Genomic DNA, 19988 nt, shown 5'->3' with positions numbered 1-19988 from the left:
AAAATATATATATATTTTTTAATATGAACCGTGCGTTCATTACTGCACATTATAAAGCAAAGTTTCCTTAGTTTCCTTTTGCTCAGTACCATCCATACTGTTCTTCTTTATTCATTCTGCAAATCTTCAAATTTACATTTTCGATTTCAAGCACTTCTTCGAAAAAGCTAGAAGTTACACATTTCTCTTGAGTTGCTTTCCTTTATAACATCTAGAAAAAGTGTTATATTTGTGGTTGTATAAGTAGTTCAATATCCATGCTAAAAATATTTGACAAATGTATCGATACAACCATGTGTTTAACAATCGATTCTAGTTTCGGTGTTCATTGATGAAATTGAGGTTAGAGGATTCCTGTTTAAAAAAACAACACATGTGTTAAAATACCTTAAATGTAATTATAAAGTGCATCGAATAATCTAGGGTGTGACGGATAGTACTTCTGCAAGTGTAATTTGGGTAAACCTTATTTTGCTGAATTTTAATATTATTTTATGTAAATGAAACTAAACACATGTCACATGCTCGCATATGTCACTTGAAGTGAAACGTAACAATTTTTTAGCAAACGGTGTTTCCTTTTGAGAACTACTAGCGAGCGGCGTCAGTGTATGTTGGACATAAATGAATCCATTTGAATGTCATTAAATCCTTTTGGCTTTATAACAACGGTTATTACAGGTTAGGTCTGTTTTTCGAAACATTGCACTCCTATATAAGGCATCAATGATACAATGAAAATTGAGTCATTAAAAATGTCCATGACTTGTGTTAATTAGTGGTGATCCCTTATTCTTAAATATACCACTATTAGGATATTTAATTTCAAATTTTTTTTATATAATACATTAAGAAATTTTAACTATAGTACTGAATCAGTGCGACTTCGTGCTAAATATATTCTAAAAATGTAAGGGTATTTGTTGTACTCTAGGCAGTCATCTAGGAGAGGGTTGCATCCTTAAAATAGCAGATAAATAAATATTTGAAAAGACATATTACCTCTCCTGAAATTTTTTTTTATTATTCTGTAAAATGAGAAAGCTATATTTTTATTATTTCATCACCTAAAACTGGGTTCGCACTGGGTGTGCGTAGAACTCCGCTGAACCACAAGAAGGCAATCAGTTAATGATGGTGTCCCCATTCACTGTTTTGTGTAACTAGGAACAGCATGTGCCAACGCAATCCGCCCCATGTTAGTACAGCAGAGGAAACTCTGTGGGCGTGCTGTTCACCCATTTGTACAGTATTTTTAATGTTGTTTCACACTATGATTGGATGTGCCTTATGTTCAGTTTGAAGTAACACAGCCGCTGGGTGCAGGTAGCAATGGAGTCGCTGGCGACGAGGGAGCCCCGAGACCTGGACCGCCACTTCCTGGAGCACAGCTTCGCGGAGGGAGCGCTCCCCACGCAGAGCGACGTGGGGCTGTTCAAGGCGCTCGCAGAGCGGCAGGCGACGCTGGGGGGTTTCCCCAGCCTGCTGCGCTGGTTCCGCCACATGTCCACGTACGAGCCGGACGAGCTGCTGGCCATGCCGTCCCCGGCGCTCAGTCGAGGGGTGAGTGGTGGCGCCCCTGAGCGGCGCTGCGCCTAGCCTCTGCTCTGCTGCTCTTTGAGGGCCCCGCCCGCTCGGACAGAGGTGACCCAGCGCCTTGTGGGGGGCAGACGACCGGAGAGTTTTGGGTGGAATGGAATACCTCCCAGTTAGATAAAAAGTCCAAAATTATATTTACAAAATGCCTCTTAAAGGATATTTTAACTTATTTCTGACACCTTGAAAAGTAAAAAATATAATAATAATTTATACACAGTACAGCAACACTAAACATAATTACATATTCGTAATTATTGAACTTATTTTAAAGTTTAGATGTGGTCTGAAGTAGATTAATTTTATAAATTGCGCCTGTTCTTTTTAGTTACTGGTTTTTTTTTTTCGGAAGGGGGGGTTATCTATCACCCCTCCATAGGACCACTACAGATAAGATTCCTCTTCATTTATAAATGGTGCAAGATATCCTAGTATTAATAACACTTTCCTCTTTGCGTAGTTAATGGTATTCTCTAATCTTGAAAATTATTATCATCAATTATTTTGTAATCAAATAAATTATGAACATCCTATGTTTTAACCAAGTTATTTTTTATAAAGTAGGGTGTATCACAATAGTTGCTTTATGTATTTTCAGAGCTTATTTAGTTAAATATACTTATTATTCAAAGGCTGCTGAAGATTTTTGATGGAATACTGGCCTTCCTGAAATTCCACAATGGCCAAAAGGCAAGTGTGGAGTACATGGTTCGTACGCCTTTTTAATATCCTTAAAAAGACCTGAATTCCTCATTAATTAAATAAAGGCCCTAAAAAGTCCTTAAATTTCACTAATAATCCTTAAAACTCATTAATAAAGACTGATAGTGTGCAAATAATAGATAAACACCGCTATTTGAATGTTTTTTTGTTACCTACTTGGCAGCGTACAACACGTGCGCAGTACAGTTCGTGAATTTTGGGCCACATGATTAGATTTTATGTAAAAAGTTTAAAGGCTGTTTTTTTTATAAATAGAATTTCTCATTTAAAGTATAAAGATGTGTTTTACTGTCTTAACAGTAAATGTAATTAGTGATAAAATTAAATGTTAGGGCTATAAATTTCTGATAGTAAGTACGTATGCTTGGGTTGGATATGTGTTCCACAGATAAAACTGGACGATATGGGCTCATCAGTACAAATTGGAGCAACCAACAAAATATTAATTTTTGTGCATTAGCTATCTATTTAACAAGGTGTTTTGCGATGTTACAAACGGTGGTGCGAGGCGCGGAGCGTCAGCGGTGTGGTGTGGCAGGACGGTGGAGCCGGCTCCTGGGAGGCGAGGCGGGACGTGATCTGCCGCCACCTGCAGGAGGTCCTGGGAGAGGACCGGCTGGCCGAGCTGCTCCAGGCGGGCCGGAGGCTGCGAGTGTACTGGGGCACTTCCACCACCGGCCGCATACACGTGGGCTACTTTGTGCCCATCGCCAAGATAGCCGACTTCCTGGCCGCCGGCTGCGAGGTACCCCTCCTCACACCCACACCCCTGGCCTCCTTCGCAACACTTGTCTTGCCTTGATACAGGAGCACATTGTCGACATAGTTTTAGTCTTTGGGATTCATTCTTGTTTTTATTGTCATATTCAATCATTATCAACTAATTGCTAGGGACAAGACTATGAGGTGAACTGCGATAAATCTGAAATAACGCCAAGAAGCATGTCATAACACTGAAGCGGAAGTTAATACTCCTAATTGCATCCACAGTGCAAGTAATACTATCATGGAATTAAGTAGCATTTAACTAAATTTCAATTCAAATCATTAAAAAAAAAAAGTAATATTAATGTTTGATATTCACGGAATTGGCATTTCTGTACCTAACTGCATGCATCAGAAAAATATTAATTTAATTTGTTTTATTGTTCATCTCTCATTGAATCCCTAAAAAAATTAACACACTATAATTAATTTTTATGGATATATATGTTTGAGATCAATTCATTACAAATTATTTTATTATTAAAATGCAGCATATGAATTTTACCATTATTTTGGTGGAACAAGTATTACAAAACTGGTTTTATAAATAATAAAATCCATAACACAGAAATCTTCTGCTTAAAAATGAAATTGGACAAAAAATAAGACGCTTGTCTCTACTAAATACATAAAGATATATACATTTTATTACCTAAAATATGTTTATATCTGTGAGCAGTAGTACCATCAAGACAGCAGTAGACTTAAAATGACCAAATCTTGCTGTATGTGCTGCTGCGTTCCTTTTGTCCGCTGCCGTATGCAAAAGTTTTCACACAGGTTTTTTTTATATATATATATATATATATAAACTTGTATTTTGATTAGGTGTGTATCAGTTTAAATGGGCAGTCGTAGCTTAGTTGGAAAGGAATTGATTTTGCAATTTGAAAAGCTCTCATGACTTTACAGTTATATAAAAAAAATTGATATTGTAATGCCCCTACTGTTGAGGACCACTTTACATAATGCAGCCCCTCACAGTTACAGAGTTAATTTTCTCTATAATGCACTTCTTAATCGTTAATCGTTGTTGGACCAGTTTCTAAATGTACCCAACTGAAGTATTTATTAAACTCAAAAAAAAAAAATAATTAGATTACGTTTATTATTACTATTAAAATTTAAATTACACAAAATTGAAAACAAGGTTGCTAACACTTATGCATAAAAGTAAAAAAACATTACAACAGATACAAGAGTTCAGTAATTTGGCGATAAAAATAAATTTTGCCAGTTCAGAATTCGTCGGTTCGCATGAGAATCAAAATACATCAAGACCTCTGAGTGAAGTCGTATAAAACATTAATAGTGCCATAAATTTAAGAACCTAGAGGCTTTAAGAGTATTTAAAGATGACGAGAAAGGTTTTAATGCTCTTAGCAATATCCAAAACAACTTTAGAAGTTAATAAACCTGAAATATATATATATATATATATATATATATATATATATATATATATATATATATATATATATATATATATATTTTTTTTTTTTTTTTTTTTGACATCAATAAATAAATGTAAACAAATACTGAAAAACATAAATAAATTATTTAAATTAAAGTTTCAGTATTGTGTGATCTATTGTAGTATCACAATATATTATCTTAAAATTAAAGTATTAGTTTTTTTTTTTTTTGTTTTTTTTTTGCAACTGATGTAACTTATTGAAATAGAAAGCATTTGTTAAAAAATGTATTTTTGTAGTATTTGTTTCTGATGCCTGGATTGATGAGACAGTTGAGGTGATGCGAGGAAGCAGTTGTGTGTCAGCGACGGTGTGCTTCGCTGTGGGGGTTCAGGTGACGATCCTGCTGGCGGACCTGCACGCCTACCTGGACAACATGAAGGCCCCCTGGGAGATGCTGGACCTGCGCACACAGTACTACGAGCAGATCGTCAAGGCCACCCTCCAGGGCCTGGGCGTCGACGTGGCCCAGCTGCAGTTCGTGCGCGGCACCGAGTACCAGCTCTCCAGGTGGGTCCCGGCCCGGAGCTCTGAGAGCACGGTCGAGCCTCGATAACACAAACCTGTTGTCACTGTGCAATAACAAGGTTTGTATCGACCAGACTGTTAAATAATTGAATTATAATTTTTCCTGTATATTTTTAATCAAATTCAAATAAAGTTAGAATTTTCACGCTAGTTCATACTGCACCAAATGCAAACCTTTTTTTTCTCTTTTTTTTTTTTTTGTGAAATTCAATTTTTTTTGTTAACAGCGATACATGTGACTCGAAAAAAAATAATCTCACCTTTATCACACCTAATAGGAATTAAGACAAGAATATTACCTACAAAAATATATGTACTACCGTCAATTTGGAAGAATACTATTTCTAACCTTTTTTTTTTTTTCCCAACCTATAGTGAACCAAAGTAGTGGCATCTGTATTATTTCAGTTGAAACTTCACTTTTTTTTTTTGTACATTATTCTAGAATATTTGTATTACATAATAACCATATGTAGCACTGTAACTTCTACGTAATTTCTGAAGACTGTAAAAACAGATTGTATTAATGAGAGTTTTTTATTAACCCGGTGTTTATTATTAAGGTTTCGCTATAATCTGTGTGTGTTACCTGCCTGTGGAAATCCATGAAATAAATTTCTAGGGAGTGACGTGTAATTATGTAAGCAAAAACCTTAATTTTTTTACAAATATAATGGGCTATAAATTTGCTAAAGAACACAAATTACAGTGCTTAATACTATGTGGAACATTTTTATAAATTGTTTTACATAAGAATTTTTGAGGGAAATGCTAAATCCAACTGGGCGGGCAGAGGGGTGAAATCAAGGAGATTAGTATAAGCATAGCTGAAGTTCTGGTAATGGGTGGGTCCTGTTCCCAGGAGCAAAATGTGAAACCCTTAAATTATAAAATTTATTTTAAAAATACTGTATGTGTCCAGGGCCGGCGCGTCCATATCCGCGAACTAGGTGACCGCCCAGGGCGCCAAGTAGCTGGCGGCGGCGCAGCATGACACATAACAGCTGATATAATATGTTTAACGATTATTGAAACTAGAGGAAAATGGATTTTTGTAACAGTTTGGAATGTTTATATTGATATAAGTAATTATTTAAAGTCCACGGTGACCTGTTCATGATTTGTAATAAGTAAAAAAAAAAATAAACACAAGCCTGCTTATATTTGATTGTTGACAAAATCTTAGGCTTACATGATGTATTTTGAGGCAAGGAAAATTTTTTTTGGGGTGTCCGGCCGGGGGGGCATTAAGGTTTTTCGCCTAGGGCGCCAACTTACCTTGCACCGGCCCTGTATGTGTCATCCTTTTTTTTCTAGCTCAAATCCTTGCTGCTGATTAGTCGACTGCTGTGTCACGTGTACAGTAGTATTAGAACTGAAATTAAGCTGTTGGGAAAGTTGTATTTATGAAAATAAATACATACATTTTTTATAATTCTACCCAACTAAAACTTTTTATTCACGTGTATTATAAGACAAGTTCCATTCCATCCGGACTTTCAGTGATCCAGACAGTGTTCAGCCCCGCCCCCAGTTCGGATTAGCGGGAGACTGCTGTATTTGTAACCGCGAAGAGAAAGGACGAGGAAAACGACCAGTCGCTGTTAAAAGCTGCGCGAGAGCGTTGGAGAGCGTGGGGTGAGTGTTGTTGCCGTGGTGTGGAGGTGACGGCAGTGTGCACGGCTGTGCAGGAAGTACACCATGGACGTGTACCGCCTGAGCTCGCTCATCACGGAGCACGACGCCAAGAAGGCGGGGGCGGAGGTCGTCAAGCAGGTGGACCACCCCCTGCTGTCGGGGCTGCTGTACCCAGGTAGCCCGTCCCGCCTCGCCCCGCTTTCCTTTCTCATTTGGATTGAATATCCCGTAATGCTCAAACTCGAAATATTTATTCAATCAAATCCAAGCACACGGCTGAGCTATGCTTTCCACTCTTTAAAACAGACCAAGAAAAAATTATGCAAAGCGATTAAAGCGAAAAAGAGAGAAATATAAAAAACTCATTATCTCAGATAATGGTTACAAATGAAAATCTTGCATGTATGTACTGTGTTCGGAAAAAAAAAATTTGAAATTTCTGAATAAATTTTTGGTCTTGTGAATGTTACACTTTTTTGTCATTTACTTTATTTTTGAAATGAGTCTGATTCGCTATATCCATTCTGAGTGTCATCAGTTTCAGTAGATCGAACTGATGGATGTGCGATGGTGTGAATGGGTCCGAAGCGCTCTGCTTGAGAGGCTGAGGTGTATGTTTGCAGGCCTGGGAGCACGTTGTGACATGTTGGCAGGCCTGCAGGCGCTTGACGAGGAGCACCTACACGTGGACGCCCAGTTCGGGGGCGCGGACCAGAGGAAGATCTTCACCTTCGCCGAGAAGTACCTGCCGCAGCTCGGCTACGCCAAGCGGATACACCTCATGAACCCTCTAGGCAAGTGGCCTGCGTTTAGTGTAGGCGTGCTTTGAGTTGGGTCACGGCTGGATGTTGATTTTATTTGTGTTCTGGAGTCAGTCATGCCGAGCAAGGCTTGGGACATGTGGTCCGTAATTCACAAAGGCCAGAAGTCAGGGGCTTATGCAAGCGGAGGGGGTGATATCACCCCCCCACCCTTAAATCCTACAAATCTATTATTCCCACCAGAAAATGGAAACAATATGGAAAGCAAACTGCAGTCAAAGTGGTTCCATCCCACTCCTTTCCCTCCACTGTAAATTCTGTGCACCCTCCTGCAAGTTGCCTGAAGTAATTCTTTCATTTATTTGTGTTCCACGTTTCGCCTTTCACAAGAAAGAGCATTTCGTTTTGCTTGAGAAACATCTGCCTATGTGACAAAAAAAGCAAAAAAAATTTCAGGAGAGTTTAATATCTTTATTGCGCCAAGCTGGAACTGAATGATAGCCGGTGTCACGGAAAAAAAAAACCGTAGCAGAGCATTCTGTTGGGATTTTTGACAAAACACGTGGTGAGAAAATGCCAAATGCTTACGTTTCCATGGAGAAACAAAAAAAAAACTGTCGGGCTGCGATGTGTTTTAAGCGACGACTAGCACGATCCTGTGCATGTGTGTGTTGTTCTCTCTGTGCAATGTGGCTGGAAGGGGCACGGACTGAGGAAGGTGTGCGCAGTGCCCGGGCTGTCGGGCGGCAAGATGTCCTCGTCCGAGGAGGACAGCAAGATCGACCTGCTCGACCCGCCGCACGTGGTCAAGAACAAGATCAAGAAGTCGTTCTGCGAGCCGGGCAACGTGGAGGACAACGGCATGCTGTCCATCCTGAAGTACATCCTCCTGCCGCTGGCCGCCGCGCAGGAGAGCGGTGAGCGCGAGAGTGACGTGCCGTGTCGTGCCGTGGCGGAGCTGAAGAAATATACAGTACGCTCCCGATTATCCGCGAAATTAAGTAGAAGGGACACCGCGGATAGTGGAAATCGCGGATAATCCGCAAAAGAGCCGAAAATGGGAAACAAAAAAGGGAAACACTAATTTCAACTTTGAAATATAAAAATTTATGTTCAGGAAAAAGTTACAATTAATAGTAAAAAATATTTATTTTTGATGATGCTAAAATGTTTGTATTTTACTGAATAATTAACATACAATACATGTCGGTGATGTAAACGTAAAGGTGCTCGGTACTTGCTTCGTAACATAGATACAGTACTGTACGTACTCAGAGACTTCGTTAGACACTAACGTTAGACACTAAAAAAAAGCAACCATACGACCATAAACAAAGTGCGACAGAGACAAAAATAGCAACGCATGCCGGCCTACTGAGGGAGTTCCGAGAAGGTCTGTGGCGTTTCACTGTATACTGCACACAATACACTAGTCAGTAGAGTTCAAATTTTGCTCGCTTGTGATAAAATGCAGATTTACGTGTGTGCTGCATTTTTTCGTGGCATGCGCGGATAATAGGGAGTTTACTGTAAAAAAATTTGAAGTAAAAAATCCTTTGGCTTGGACTCGAAGGCCGGCCTGTTGTCGGATAGCGTGGGGGCCAGGAGAGTGTGCGGTGTTCCCGGCAGGCATCTCCGTGGCCCGGGGCAGCCCGGCTGAGGCCCACGAGTACCGCGACAGGGACGAGCTGGAGCGGGACTTCAAGGCCGGCCTGATCCACCCGGGGGACCTGAAGGCAGCCGTGGAGGGCCGTGTCAACGCCCTGCTGGCGCCCATCCGGGCTGCATTCTCCTCGCGCCGGCTGCAGCGCCTCGTGGCGAGGGCCTACCCCGGCTCCTACAAGGGTGCGTGCGCTCGCCGGATTCCAGGTCGCCGCAGACGAGAGTGCGTGGCTTGTTTCGTGATTCTTCACAACAATAGTCCATTAGACCATTAGCGCTTGTTTTGTAATTCTTCACCAAAATGGTGGGGAAAAATATATGCTGCATTTTAGCGATGAAATAATTTGGAATAAATTGGTCTTAAACAGATACATTTAGAACAATAAAAATTATTTATTGAGCATTTTTGTTTTAAAAGTGATCATGATCAAATATGAGGTGCCTAATAAAACCAAGTAAATTAATTTTTTTTTTATCTATGCACTTTGGTACAATTATTTTTGTCCATAAATGACATTCCTTGATTTTTAATTATTAAAAGATTACTTTTTTTTTTAATTTGATTTAAGTTTTGGTTAAATGTTAATAATTCCAGGATACAACTTGAAGTTCAGTTCTTTAAGGTGTATTAACTTGCATTTGGGTGTTATGCGTGCTTTTTTGGTGTCTTTTGGGTTTTATTTAAACTCACTGAATAATCTCGTCCCTATTTATTGGATGTTGTGGCTTAACAGGGCATAAAACCTAGCTCTGGGCAGTACTCAAGCTAACAGTCATAGACTTGTGTAATTATTATGTTCATTGGAGTTGTGTTCGCCTGCGTGAATAAATCTATTATTTTGGTCTGATTGTAACAGAGTATAAGAACTTCAGGTGATGATGACAAAAATTATAAAATGGTGTACGTAAATCCAAAGATGTGGGTACTAATCTGAACTTAACCTTAAAACAGGGCATGTTCAGTTGATTACATGCTCTAAAGTTTATTACAGCGAATGTGGATACTTAAATGTTAAATAACCTTGCTAAGTAGTTGATCTCCAATTTATTGGTTGTAAAAATATGGATCTACTGTCCATTAAATGGTCATTTGGAACTGGTGTAAGTCGTGACTTTGTGCTATTTATTACAAGCAGTGCTGAAGCTTCTAAAATATGAGTTACCCCTTTTGTGATTGCTTACTATGATTTTGGAACCAATTCCCAATGATTACAATCACTTCAACTTTCACTATTATTTTTAAGAAGATATGAAATTACATAATCTCCAAGCATGCTGTACAGTGCAAGAGATTATCAGTGTGATCGCCAAGGTGGGGGAAAAAAACATGTTTATTTACTGGTTTTTATGGTTAAAACCAGGTTTTTTAGGTTTAAACGAGCTTTTTTTATTACTTTATTTTGGTTCTCAGCATGTTCAAATGAAAACCATACAACATGAACATCCCTTTTTCTGCCTCTCATGTTGAACTAGAAACGTTATAACATCAAAGAACTGATGTCCAGCAAATCTGCACATCTGATTGATACTTAACTGCAGAAAGGGTATTTTCCCACAGGAGGAGGATTCTCCATAGAATTTTTCCCACAGAATAAGAATTAACTATTTAATATTTTTAATTTTAGAGGAGTATTAAGCAGGGTTTAATTTACAACTACTCAGATAATTAAAATAAAAAAGTCTTTATTAGTACATAATAATTTTTTTTTTGTTTCTGTGAATCACAAGTCAAATTAATGGGCAAATTTTGTTATTAGAGTTGAATTAGATCTTTCATTAAAAAAATAATGGGACAATAAAATAATAAAAGGGCTGGAAAAATATAGTCAACACAGTCAATAAAGTTCAGTTTAAATTTGAAAAATTAAATAAATAAAATTAAGAGAATAATAAATATATATGACATAATTTGTACTAAATATTATAAGATTCTTAATTTTAAATATTTATTATTGATTATTTAATATTAAAAAAAAAATTAATATTCACTTTTTATTTTTATAAAAAAATTTTCATTAAATTTGTTCATTTATTATTATAAATATTTATTATTATTATTAAATTTAATAATAAATATTAAAAATTAATAATTTAATTAGATGTTTGATTTTCATTTTTATCACAAATTTTTTATTAAATATTTATTAAATTGATTTCTATATTTTGTAAATATTAAATAACCAATAATAAATATTTTACATTAATAATTTAATAATATTTTATTTATATTAATAAATAATACATACAGATAGTTAACCTCAATTATATTGGAGCACTTGAAAAAGTATATAAGTACAATTATTTTTACTAATATTAACGAATAGTAAATAATATTAATCAAAATATTCAATTTAAATCACTACTGAATATAAATTATTAGCACATATATATTTCGTACTTGTATGAAACTAAAACACGTGTTGTGAATGTAGAAACTAGAAACATGTGGATAAATATTATAAATATGAAAACAGTGAAAACAGTATGCCAACATGCGCGACTAATAGAAGTTCTATTTCTATTTTGTTGGTAGCTTTATTTGAGACTTAATGAGCGGTTTAGCGGGCAGCTTCAACCTGTTAATTTTGTGTTACAGTGATGCGCACGCATCTTAAAATTTCATTCTCATCATTTTTTCATAACGTGCCTAAAGAAGCATAACTTCAAAAAAAGTAAAAAAAAAAAAAAAAACTACCGCCAAGTTTTGAACCACGGCCCTTCAGCATATTGACCGCACAATACAACCACTGCTCTGACGGAAGTTTACGAGGAAAATGTGTATTATATTTGATGTAATACCAAACTAAAGTGGTTTTTTTTTAAAACCTTGGAATTTACTCTTTACTTTGACTATTTTAGTTTACCAAAATAAATTCCATGGTAATTTCACTATCATAAAGTTTCATTTGGCACACCAATACGTTTGGTATGTCCCCTAATGTGGGTTCATGTTCATACACGTGTGAAAATGCCGTCACATGGTGCGCGCGCATCTTAAAATTTCACTCTCATAATTTTTTTCCATTACGCGCCTAAAGAAGTATAACTTAAAAAAATTAAGATGATATTTTTTAAGAAACATTATTTTTTAAAAAAAATGTTTTTTTTAAAAAACTACCTGGTATTGACCATGGTCTAACCCGTTGAGTTTGCATCGACCGACCCTGGTGACCACTCCCCTGCCGTGCTGTGACGGGTGTCTGTGTGCCCGCAGTCCCGGCCAGCATCGTCTGCCCCTGGAAGGTGCACTTCCAAGTCGGGGTCATCGCGGAGGCGACGCTGCTGCCGGCCCCCGCCAACCAGGTGGTCCTCAAGATCTCCTTGGGTGGGTCTGCTCTGCCTTCGTCCACCTTCGCTCGTTGCTCATCTCTAGTGTTTAGTACTTGGGTGGTGTTCTACTGAAATTCCTTGTCGAAAATAGTTAACCAAAGCCATGGTTTATTCTTTTTTTCAAGTCTTTTTCGCTTTTATCGGAGTCATTTCATTGTAGGTATAGTTAAAATTTGGCTCTGCAAATCGGGGTGATTGAGAAGTCAGTGTAGCCGATCCAGCAACAAATTCTTGTGGCGGGTGTGAAAACTACGTATGTGTTTTTCGCGTCAAGAAATCCATTTGAAAACACAATTTCTGTGTATTTATCACGCTCAACTTTATTTTAAAGAATTTATTATAAATTAAATTTCATACCAGAGTTTCATTTTATAAGTTTATTTGTATTTACATGAAAAGACGTGAATTTGCTCGTTATTGAAGTTGAACGTTTACACTTCACTGGCGAGAACTGAAAAAATTACATTTTTTTTATGTACAAAATTTAAATGGAGTGTTATTTTGCAGCTATTTGTGTACATGAATTTTTAGTTTGTAAATATTTAGAATGTCATTTCAGTTTTAAATATGTTACAGTAAAAATGCTAATTACACAATTATAATTACATAAAATAATAGATTCTAATTTTTCCTGTCCGTAGTTATCACTAGAGTCACTGTTACTTTTCGGAGTCGTCTCTATTCTCGCTCCATGCCAGACTACATCTCCATGCCAGACTATACATCTCCATGCCAGACTATACATCTCCATGCCAGACTATACATCTCCATGCCGGACTATACAGCTCCATGCCAGACTATACAGTTCCACATGTGCTCAACGTAGTGTGCTCAGTAGACAATGACAAGATCCGAAATACTTCCATCATTTTAACTGTGCTGTAAATGGTTTGGTCACACAGCTGCTTCATTTTCGTCTGTAACCGGTTCAGGTGCACCTTGGGCAACTCGTTGTTACTGTGAAACCAGTCAAGGTGCATCTCAGTGCTACTGTGAGTCGATCCAGCGTGTATTGCTCAGAATCTGCTCTGTGTTCGTATGAATAGCACGAATTCCTCAGGCCTGCAACGAGCATAATGACCCATCACTCATCTTCCATCGTCAGTCAGGCGTTGTGCTGACACTAACAAAAGTGGAAGAATGGAAAAACTGAACTTCTATGTACCGTACTTACCCTAACATAATGCAGCCCCATACATTTTGATTATAATTTTATTGGAAAAGACTTTTTGGATACGAAATCGCAATTCAAGTATGTAGCACTTGAAAATTATTTAAATAATTATATTTATTCCTTTTTTTTTTACTAGACCCCATTCTAGCCGCTTCCGTCAGTAGAGTAAATGACTTGGACTCTTTTGAAACACCAAGTTGCAGTTTAAAAAAATATATTTATTTTATGAATGTAGTTCAAAAATGAGATCTGTTCAGAAAAGCATAGAAATTGGTGATAAAGTGTGGTTGGTGGTACCCTGGGAGGGTGAAAGAGAAAGAATCCCAGCAGCCTCAGTGAAGAGAAGCAGAACAAGCCCAGGGACAAACTACACTTGCACACCCTCCCACACCCTGCATCTCTCATCTGTCAGCCTGAGCAGGGGTCCAGGAACCCCCGGACTAAAGTGGCATAAGTCACACATTTAAGAGGTAGAGCCTGTAGTTCAACTAGGCTGTTCCCAGTGGCAAGATGCGTGTTTTCGATCATAACGCGACCCCCCCACTTTTCGTTTCCACAGATTTTATATTCAGGTGAATACTGTAATTAACTGGAACATACTCGATGGCAAACTGTCTCGTCGACCGTGACGTGTCCCAGAAGTGCGTGCCGTGTCCCCAGGCGAGGCGTCCCTGCGCACGGACGTGGTGTCCCTGGACTCGTACACGCCGGTGGACTCCATGCGGGACCGGGCGGTCGTGGTCGTCAGCAACGTCGCCCCCACCAAGAACCGGGGCCTGGTCGTTGACTGCCACGTCCTGTTCGCCTTCTAGTGAGTACCGCGGCTGTGGTAGGTGCCTGCGCCTTAAGGGCTCCGCCTACCCGGGTACACACACGGTGCACAGAGCTTCAGGAAGAACAACGCCATTTCAAAACTACTCAGGATATCCCAGTGGGGTCTGTTTACAAAAAGCATTTAAGAGTTCATTGAGGGCCGAAAAGTACTCTTGATTTCGGATTAAGTTTTTAAACTGTATTTTTAGAAGAGTTAGAATGGCTAAAAGGCGTTTTTTCAGAGTAATTTTTAGGCATAAAACAACCAGTACAGATTCTTGAAAGCACTTAAGGGACTTGCATTAAAACTTCATTTCTCGGCCATATACTAATGTTATGGTCACCGCTCAAATTTCACAGTTATCCTGTGACGACGAGAAGACTGCGCGCCAGTTCTGAGCCTTGCGCTTAGAGGCTATACCGCGCTAGAAGCACCAGCGAGCATCGCGCTTATCATTCTGCCTCACTAACACCCATACACCCCTGACGAGGCAGGCCCCTTAAGGTGTGGTCTCAGACGCCATGTTTTTCATTTTCTTGGTCATTTACTAGGGACAAGATTTTATGGTTTTATTTTTAGGTCTGTTTCGTTTTTAAAACAGGAGATCTGTTTTATGGTTTTTAATTTTATACTTTTATTCATAGTAATGGTGTATATGCACTTTCATTTTGGTGTTTTATTTTGTATTGACATGTTTTATGGTGTTATTTCGGTTTTATCACAATTCACCATATACATAATCTTCTCCCTAACAATTTGATATCTTATGTTGAGCTCTATTGAGTTGATTCCTGTTGAGATCTGTATGTTATCTTGCAAAAAATTGATTAATAATAAGACAGGGCAAAAATGTATGGTAGGACAGGGATGACAGGGAAAAGTCAGGGAAAGAGCAAAAGTATGGGAACCCTGAGGTTAGTTTTATTCAGTGTCTCTTTTTGACCTTTTAACTCTCAGGGCGCCCTTGCGCGTTTTACCTCCTGGCTGGAAACAGTATGGCGTGTGGCCGTTTTACTCAAGGGGACAAACCGCTCTCAGATCACGAGGGCAAGTCGTCTGCTGGTTGTTTCAGCGCAATCATCCGCTTCTGTGTTGTTCATAATGTCCAATTTATTGTGATTTTTAGGACAATGTATAACTTATGTATCACGTTACAAATGACGGTGATCATATATTTATATCTCATGATATTTTGAATTAAAGTATTTCGGTTAACATGTATTTATTTAGCTACTTCAGGTTATGTGGAGTATATTTGTATTGAAGATTCATATGAAACATAGTTCGATTGAGCTCTCATTATTTGTGACAGAATATTATGAATTGCCTAAGGAGTTTCACATTTAGGCGAATATTAATTCCTTTTTTTTTTTTCCACCCCAAGATGTCTGCTTTTGTATCAGGTAAAAAAATATGTATAAAAACTAAACCTCAATTTCTTCTCTTCTCCTGTATCTGAGTTACCAACTCTATTTGACCTAGGTTCATTTGTTCCTCACTCTTACAACTGCTGGGGTGCAAAAGAGACCTCTAGTGATCTCTCCTGAAGATGAGAGACTGTGTAGGGTGTCCACAGTCAGTACTTTCCTATTAGATCTAGTACTGTTAGTGGTCTAGTACATTTACGCTCAAATCTAGTACTTTTTTGTTTAATATAATAATATTACAGTAACTGCACTATGTTTTATTAGTAACCGTAATTATTTTTAAAAACTATGGACTTGTGATAACAGCTGCTTCATGTTTTGCATAAAACATTAAGTATCACTATACAGTTAAATCGTGTAACATGTTCTGTACTTTTTTTTTTAACTTGCATCATGTAAATATTAATGTCTGCACATATGTACATATTTGTATGTAAAGGGAACTGCATGTATAACGTGACATGTTCTATATCCCGGAGCCTCCCTCGACTCCATGTGGGATCAACGGAACAGAAATACAAAATAAATAAATGGAATGTGTGTGTATTTGCGTGGTGTGTGATATTTAAGTTCGAGCATTGCAATGTCATAATAACTTCCTAAATACATAGTTAAAACCATAACAAATTATAATTTAGTACTTTTTTGTTTTCAAATCTAGTAATTTTTTCTCGCCTAAGTTGGTACGTAATATTTTTTTTCCTTGTGGACACCCTGGGACTGTGTGTGTGTATATATATATATACACACACACGCTCACGAGAGAGTGTCTGTGCGTGCGTGCTTGCAGCAAGAACACCAAGCAGTTGGAGATGGTGCAGCCGTTGAACCAGGTGCCGGCCGGCGCGCCTGTTCACGTGAGCGGGCACACGGGCCCTCACGACGCCGTGCTCAAGGCCTCCGACAAGCTGTGGGAGAAGGTGCAGGTGCGTGCGCCGTCCTGCCCTCCCACCACCGGCCGCTCGCTCTCTGGGAGTCCTGTTCGTTTCACCAGCGCGTGCCCGCATGTGGAAATATATACATACTACAATAGTTTCTCTCGACTCAAGACTGACTTACAGCTAGAGACCGGAATAAATTCTCAGGCTCATTTCGCGATGGTCTGAAATTCATGTTCCATAATGCATTTAAGCTGCTTCTGCTATTGGCTCACTGTTCGTCTGGGCGACCCTGGGCCAATGAGAAACCCTCAACCAAAAGAAAGTAATGAATCACGGGCAAACCAGTTGAGACGACTCACAAGTCAGCAGCCAATTGAACTGGCGTCATTTGCCCGAGTGTACAGAGGACTGTGTAGACTATCCTGAAGGTCGTCGAAACAGCGAAATTTTTCAGGTCCCGACTTATTGCTATTTATAAAACACTATACGTATGTATTGTTAATTTTGATTTTTTATTTTATTTTTTTTTACTTGTAGCCTATTTACCTACTTTGACATGTTAATGCGGTAGGTCAGCGTAAATAAGATCTGTTTTCAACATCACATAAAACTAGGTTTTATTAAGAATGCAATATTTTGTTTGCATATGTGAATGCCGTATCGAGTTTTGATTCCGATTAAATGATGGGGCACACTGAAACTCAAATTTAATTTAGTCTGCCTAGTTAATGTGTTTTTCATATATTTTTTTTTAAACCATTTCAAAATTATTTTAGAACATTGAAACGACATGAAGCATATGGCAGTGAAATTAAAACATAACTCCGTAGTTTTTAAAAAAAAATTGGTTGTCTGTAAAGTTGGTTTACGGTCGATAGTTTAACGTGACAACATCATAACAAAACATTGATGAAATGATTGCATACTTTATGAATAAAACTGAATCATTTTTATTTTAATAATAAAAGAATAAATACTTCAAATTATACTCGCAATCAGATTTTTAAAATGCAAGAATAATTAACCTTTATTGCCGAAATTGTTGTTGTAATAAGCAATGAAAACCACATTAACTTTTCACTTCACTTTATAAACAGTCGAGTGGAAGAGAGATAGATGCGGCGCAAGCGTACAATGAGCGTAACGGGACACAGTGTAATGGAACAATGTGTGTAACGGGACATTTTTTCGTGCGTGCAGCCGGCGTTCGTCGATTTATTAGACGTTGTCAAGTCAATAAGACTTGGGGAAGAAAAAAAATGAAACCAATTTGAAGCACGTCTGTACGTGACGGTTAGGAAATGTTTGTCCGTGAGATGTGTGCCTCGAAGTGTCCATAGTGGAGACGGTGTATGCCCGCAGGCGGATCTGACCACCAACTTCTTCGGGGAGGTGGAGTGGCGGGGCTGTGCCCTGCAGGTGGACCAACACAACCCCGTGCTGTGCCGTCACCTCTCCGAGGGCCTCGTCAAGTAGCCCCGTGCCCGCTGCGAGCCTGCGACAATAAACCCTCTGAACCACGCACTTTGTTCTGCTTCACTCGCTTTCCCTGCCGTCCCCCTTACACTCTCCCCGTAACATCTTACCTAGTTTTCCTGTATGGGGGTATGTGAGCTGCTGGCAGATAACGAAATTGTCTGCTTTGAATGACAAAACCTATGTTTTAATGGGAAACTTTCTGTATATTTTTAAGTTTTATGCTTATTGCTTGCGTATAGGCCTAAATATGGGCAGCGAACAACTGCAAGCGCTGTATTCCGAGATGACTTCTCGGGCTGCTGCGAATTTCTGTCAGGGCCCCTTGTGGCCCTGGTGGTAACCTTTCCTTGTTATATTTTGTAAGCAGTAGTACAGGCAGTAGAAGAAACTGGATACAAATGAAATTAGACAAAACAACACAACAGGAACAAAAATCTCTGAAATGTACACCAAATTTTGACCTTCCTCAGAAGAAGAGAAGATGCTTTATACGCAAGGTTTTTTTTATTTTATTTTTTTCCATTTTGTTGATTTGTCTTTGTATCACATACAAATCTATCATTGTCTTCACTGCAATTAGAGGAGAAGACTGGATCAGGGTGAAGAATGGTGGAGTGACAGAGGAAGATGGGGCATTTTACTTTGCTGACCGGGCCGCAGGCAGGAAAAATATGTTGATTATGAGGACTATTATTAGGTATTCTCGTTTTTTAGAGTTTGATTGGTGTTTCAGTTCTGTTCCTTGTGTAGTATGTTAAACAATCTGTGTGGTCTTTGGCAGTGTTGTTTGGAAAGTGGAAGCACCATTTTATCCTAGGCCCTAGGGTACTTTTTGTTTTAACATTTATTATTTTTCAATGCATATGACATAGGAGGAATAAATTTTATTTTTTTTTTTGGGGGGGGGGGGGGGATAGTTCTATTTGTTAATTAAGTTTTACATTGGCATAGAAAATATAAATATTTTTTTACAAATTTCTTGTGTACAATTTTTCAGTTTCGTATAGAAAACAATAGGGAAAGGAAAAAGAGTGTACACAAACGTGTACGTGATGAAACTAAGATTTTCCATTTTTAATTACTCAGAACGTTATTCCAGGACTTAATACAAGGGCGCCAGAGGTCATCAATAATTAAAAACAAAATAACACAAAAAAAACTTATTTTATTGTTTTAATCATAATGAGAAACCTTGAGTCATGGAAATAATAACCAAACAAACAAATATTAAATAAAGTCTATGGGATGTCGTAGATAACCTGACTCTTGAATAAAATACAAAATAAATAAATTTCCTGAAATTGTTCACTGAGTAAAAGTTTTGGGGTTTTGCTCCGGCTTGCTCGAGCATGAAACGCCTAACCAAAAGACTTCTGGACTTGTGTACATATAGTTTGTGCCAATGTGAGTAAATTTGCTGTTAATCGCCGAAAGTCAATGTTCTACTAATTTTATAATAATCCAAAGTTTATATAATTATAGTTAGCGTATGTCGACGGTAAAATTTACGCCAATTTTAATATATAGCGATGATGCAGACCATACCTTAACTATAGATGCTTAATGTCGTTCGTAAAATACTTCGTCGCTCACGTGAATTGAATGCGATTATTCTGCATTCAATTACAGGGCGTCAATTAACATTGCCCAGTATTTTGACGTAATTTCCAGATCAATAACGCCGAAATTAGCATCGCCACGAACGAAATATTCCCAGAGGGAATACACTACCACA

At 38.2% G+C, this 19988-nt stretch overlaps 1 protein-coding gene across 2 annotated transcripts; it reads left to right on the top strand.

Annotated features, from left to right (window-relative positions):
• Positions 1-272: 272 nt before the first annotated feature.
• LOC134536239 (tyrosine--tRNA ligase, cytoplasmic) lies at positions 273-18298 on the top strand. 2 transcript variants are annotated; one of them, XM_063375935.1, is made up of 12 exons: positions 273-459; positions 1331-1563; positions 2858-3064; positions 4894-5069; positions 6779-6900; positions 7379-7519; positions 8215-8403; positions 9116-9331; positions 12363-12473; positions 14313-14463; positions 16684-16819; positions 18137-18298. In XM_063375935.1, exons 2-12 carry the CDS (start codon positions 1333-1335, stop codon positions 18248-18250), a joined length of 1794 nt encoding a protein of 597 aa, XP_063232005.1. In that variant the 5' UTR covers positions 273-459; positions 1331-1332; the 3' UTR covers positions 18251-18298. The 2 variants fall into 2 exon arrangements, with proteins under 2 accessions (XP_063232005.1, XP_063232003.1); XM_063375933.1 differs by having other exon boundaries at positions 1327-1563.
• The last annotated feature ends 1690 nt before the right edge of the window (positions 18299-19988 follow it).

This window comes from Bacillus rossius, chromosome 10, assembly GCF_032445375.1.
Source record: "Bacillus rossius redtenbacheri isolate Brsri chromosome 10, Brsri_v3, whole genome shotgun sequence".
Taxonomy (NCBI): domain Eukaryota; kingdom Metazoa; phylum Arthropoda; class Insecta; order Phasmatodea; family Bacillidae; genus Bacillus; species Bacillus rossius.
Note: the sequence above shows the minus strand (reverse complement) of the source record. Positions and strands in the feature narration are given on the sequence as shown.

Excerpts from the sequence above, each read along its gene's own strand:
- LOC134536239 (XM_063375935.1), top strand. The coding sequence starts at position 1,333 with ATGGAGTCGCTGGCGACGAGGGAGCCCCGAGACCTGGACCGCCACTTC. Across the intron at positions 3,065-4,893 it reads TCCTGGCCGCCGGCTGCGAG|GTGACGATCCTGCTGGCGGA; the intron begins GTACCCCTCCTC and ends GTGGGGGTTCAG. Across the intron at positions 9,332-12,362 it reads CTACCCCGGCTCCTACAAGG|TCCCGGCCAGCATCGTCTGC; the intron begins GTGCGTGCGCTC and ends GTGTGCCCGCAG.